At 52.4% G+C, this 3,778-nt stretch overlaps 1 protein-coding gene across 1 annotated transcript; it reads left to right on the top strand.

Moving 5' to 3' along the window:
* Positions 1-343: 343 nt before the first annotated feature.
* Positions 344-3,573, top strand: LOC100835858 (transcription factor AIG1). Its single transcript, XM_003572178.4, has 2 exons — positions 344-1,156; positions 2,465-3,573. The coding sequence occupies exons 1-2, from the start codon at positions 662-664 to the stop codon at positions 3,071-3,073; spliced, it is 1,104 nt and encodes a 367-aa protein (XP_003572226.1). The 5' UTR covers positions 344-661; the 3' UTR covers positions 3,074-3,573.
* The last annotated feature ends 205 nt before the right edge of the window (positions 3,574-3,778 follow it).

The following is a 3,778-nucleotide window of genomic DNA, read 5'->3' as shown; positions in this document are numbered from 1 at the left end:
TTAGGAGAATATTATTTTTGAGAAACCAAGGTTCCATTCCAGTTTTTTTTCTAAGGTTCCATTACATTAGTTGCACCATCTTGTACCAACGAAACACTACCGAAGAGGAACACTGCACAATGCTTAGAGACCAGGAGCAAAACAAAAGAAAAGCAATAAACTTGATCAAACACTTGGAAGAAAAACAAGACACCTAACACAAGAAACAAAATTCCAAGACACAGAGATCAAGAGATGAGGGGAAAAGTTAGCTAGGAAGGGAATAGGCCCCTCAACTCTCAAAGTGCCGTACGTACACACGAGCCCTAGCTAGCTATAGCCGTCCCGACCACTACCCGACCACTTCAGCCCCCCCGGTGCGAAAAGGCCACACGATGCACCGAAGGAAAAAAGAAAGAAAGAAAGAAAGCTGGCGATCGATATGGTAGATATCCCAAAAGCCATACATGTTGCGCAGTGCGCAGGTCGACACAAGAGTTTAAAAGGCCACGCATTCCCCCTTTGACTGGTTGAAAGGGGAAAACAAGAACAACAACACGATCTTGCAAGCGTGCGAGAAGCTAGAGGACCAAGAACAAGCACTCCTCCTCCTCCTCCTCCTCGATCCTCCTCCAAGAAGACGGCCGATCCATCGATCGAGCTAGCGGCAGGTGCAGAGATCATGTGGGAAGGGGCTGGCGCCGTCCATGGCAGCCACGAGGCGCTCCTGCTCCAGGCCACCGGCGGAGATCGATCCATCGACCACGGCCAGTACTCCTCGGGCCTCCTGCCGTGGCAGCTCGGCCCGTCCTCCGCCGGGCCGTCCTACATGATCCCGTCTGCGCCCTTCGGCGTACCGGAGTCCGGTGGGTCTTTTGGTGATGGATTCGCTGATGGCGGCGGCCTGCAGCTTCAGGGGCAGGGGCAGCATCAGTACGGGGGGCTGTTCGGGCTGGAGCCGCCTACGGAGCTGCACGGGCCGTCGTCGTCGAGGATGATGGTGTCCGGGCTGCTGGGGAGCCTGCAGGCGGAGCTGGGCCGGATGACGGCCAAGGAGATCATGGACGCCAAGGCGCTGGCGGCGTCCCGCAGCCACAGCGAGGCCGAGCGGCGACGCCGGCAGCGCATCAACAGCCACCTCGCTAGGCTCCGGAGCCTCCTCCCCAACACCACCAAGGTGATCATCCATGCATGAATGATACTAGTTCGTCCCTCATAATACTCAGATGACATGCATGGTCGATTCATTTGGTAATCTCATACGCACATGCATGCCAATTGACCCCTATATACATCAATTAACCTTCCTGCTCGATCTGGCTGGACCCTGCATGATCATGGATCATCACTTCATGTTCGTGTTTGCAAACCCTAATTAAGTTGTTGGTCTTGACTGATCTTGATGTGCAATCGCAAGGTCGACATCAGTGCATAAATCGATGGACCACAGTGAGCACATCAACACATCTTAAGAAGTACTTCATTCAATTCTAAATTCAACACATCTTAAGAATTTAGGATCGGAGGGAGTAAGAACAAAACTAAAGTATAAGATGCATGGATCTAGCTACCCTATCTTAACCAGTTTTTCGCAAGCTCACGACTAATTAATTAAGAAGCTCTACATGTCGCAACAAACCCTCGCACGGCAACCTAATTGCAAAGTTGAATTTGAGGCGGGCATTAATTCGGGCATCATCTCTGTGTATCCTTTCCTTATAGTTAATCCATTTATCATCTTCAGCCCAAGGTAAATTGAACAAAGAATTTCACAAGAACTTTCCCAGGAGTTATTTTCAGAGAGAAGATCGATACATGTTCCTTCATTCCTCTTTCTAATATACCTTGGACGTAGTATATGTACTACTTGTGCAAAGCTAAAGGAGGAGACAGTGAGACAAGGGCAATGAGCTAGGGGCCGGGTGAAGCATAACTGTACTGTACCAAGTGAAAAGCTGCGAGCCTCGTAGTACGTCTGAACTCCTCGCTGACCATATTCGCCGCTGACATGCAAAGGCACGAAAAGATGGCACATAAAGAAGCCTTTGGACTCATGGGAGACCGCTAACTGGTCGCGGCCGGGGAGAAAGAAGCCAGGATGGTGCGAGACAAGCGCGCACGCTGGTGTCAGGACTCAGGAGCTTGCATGCACTACACCCAACCCCGCCCCAGAAAGCGAGCCCCCGCGCATGCAAAGCAAAGCCCACGCCCCGCGATTTTTGTAGCTTTTCCTCCATGCCTGCCTCCCCCCCGCATGCAGCAGCAGCACTCGATCGATCCATGGCTTGCCACCCCTCCTACCGCCACTATACTCGCTTCCCTGCCCGCTCTGCCTACCATGCCATTGGCCACTAGCCTATACGGAGTACTACTGTACCGTGCATTCTTGCTTGCACGCGCCCAAAGCTTATAATGATGATGGCTAAGCTCTGACGATGGATCTGTATGCACACCATCTGTATGACTGTATGTGTGTGTGGTGCAGACGGACAAGGCGTCGCTGCTGGCGGAGGTGATCGAGCACGTGAAGGAGCTCAAGCGCCAGACGTCGGCGATCATGGCCGTCTCATCGGCCTCAGGGGAGGATCACGCGGCGGCCCCGGCGGTGCAGCGGCAGCTGCTGCTGCCGACCGAGGCGGACGAGCTGGAGGTGGACGCGGCGGCGGGCGAGGACGGGCGGCTCGTGGTGCGGGCGTCGCTGTGCTGCGAGGACCGGCCGGGGCTCATCCCGGACGTGGCGCGCGCCCTGGCCGCGCTCCGCCTGCGCGCGCGCCGCGCCGAGATCGCCACGCTCGGCGGCCGCGTCCGCAACGTGCTCCTCATCACCGCCGCCGACGAAGATGAAGAAGAAGAAGGAGACGGTGGGCGCGAGGAAGAAGACGAGGACGAGCGCGCTGGCGCTGCAGGCTCGCACCGGAGGAGGCACGAGCTGGTGGCGTCCATCCAAGAGGCGCTGCGCGGCGTCATGGACCGAAAGGGCGCCGGGGCGAGCAGCGACACCAATACTACGTCCTCGTCCGGCGGCGGGGGCGGCGGTGGGAGCAGCATCAAGAGGCAGCGCGTGAACGGCGCACGGGAGCAAGGTTCATTCTAGTACGTGTCCGGCCGGATCCCCGGTAACGCACTTGCTAGCTACAACTCCATATATATGCATGCCTAGCTAGCTAGCTAGCATGAAATATGCATCGTCCATGTAGCTAGCTTATGCATGCAAAGTCGTTGCAAAATCAAATTAGTATAGTTAAAAAGTTATAGCTCACTCTTCGAGATTTAGGAGTTCGATCGGCTCTTCTCTTTTTTTCTTCTTTGTTTTTTGGTGTGTGCATGCGGGAAACAAAATGAAGGATAAATCTTAATTTGGATATGTGTCGTCGTCGGACCAAGGTAGAGGGAGATCAGTTTTATATATGTATCCCCTATATATATGTCTGTGTGCATGTTACTTGCATATGTATTGGGCAGAGGGCTGGGGTCAATATATAATTTGAGCTGTTTACTCTTAATCTTTCACAGTACAACGGGGGATGTGGGTGTATACACGTGCATGTAATCTCTGGGGGTATAATGGAAGAAGGAAATGGTGGGGTTGCTTAATTTGTTCGAGCATTTCATCATTTGGAATATAATGAGATTTCCTCCTTTTTTTTCATTAGTTATATTAATTTTATATGCAAGCTCAGAATGCCTGTCGATTTTGTATTTCTATGGCTGATCGATTTTTGTACTGTCCTAATACCAATCAAATTTGATCATTATCAATTTCATTTCAACAAATTCTATTGCTACCAATATATAGAAA

The sequence above is a fragment of the Brachypodium distachyon genome, chromosome 3, assembly GCF_000005505.3.
Source record: "Brachypodium distachyon strain Bd21 chromosome 3, Brachypodium_distachyon_v3.0, whole genome shotgun sequence".
NCBI lineage: Eukaryota > Viridiplantae > Streptophyta > Magnoliopsida > Poales > Poaceae > Brachypodium > Brachypodium distachyon.
Note: the sequence above shows the minus strand (reverse complement) of the source record. Positions and strands in the feature narration are given on the sequence as shown.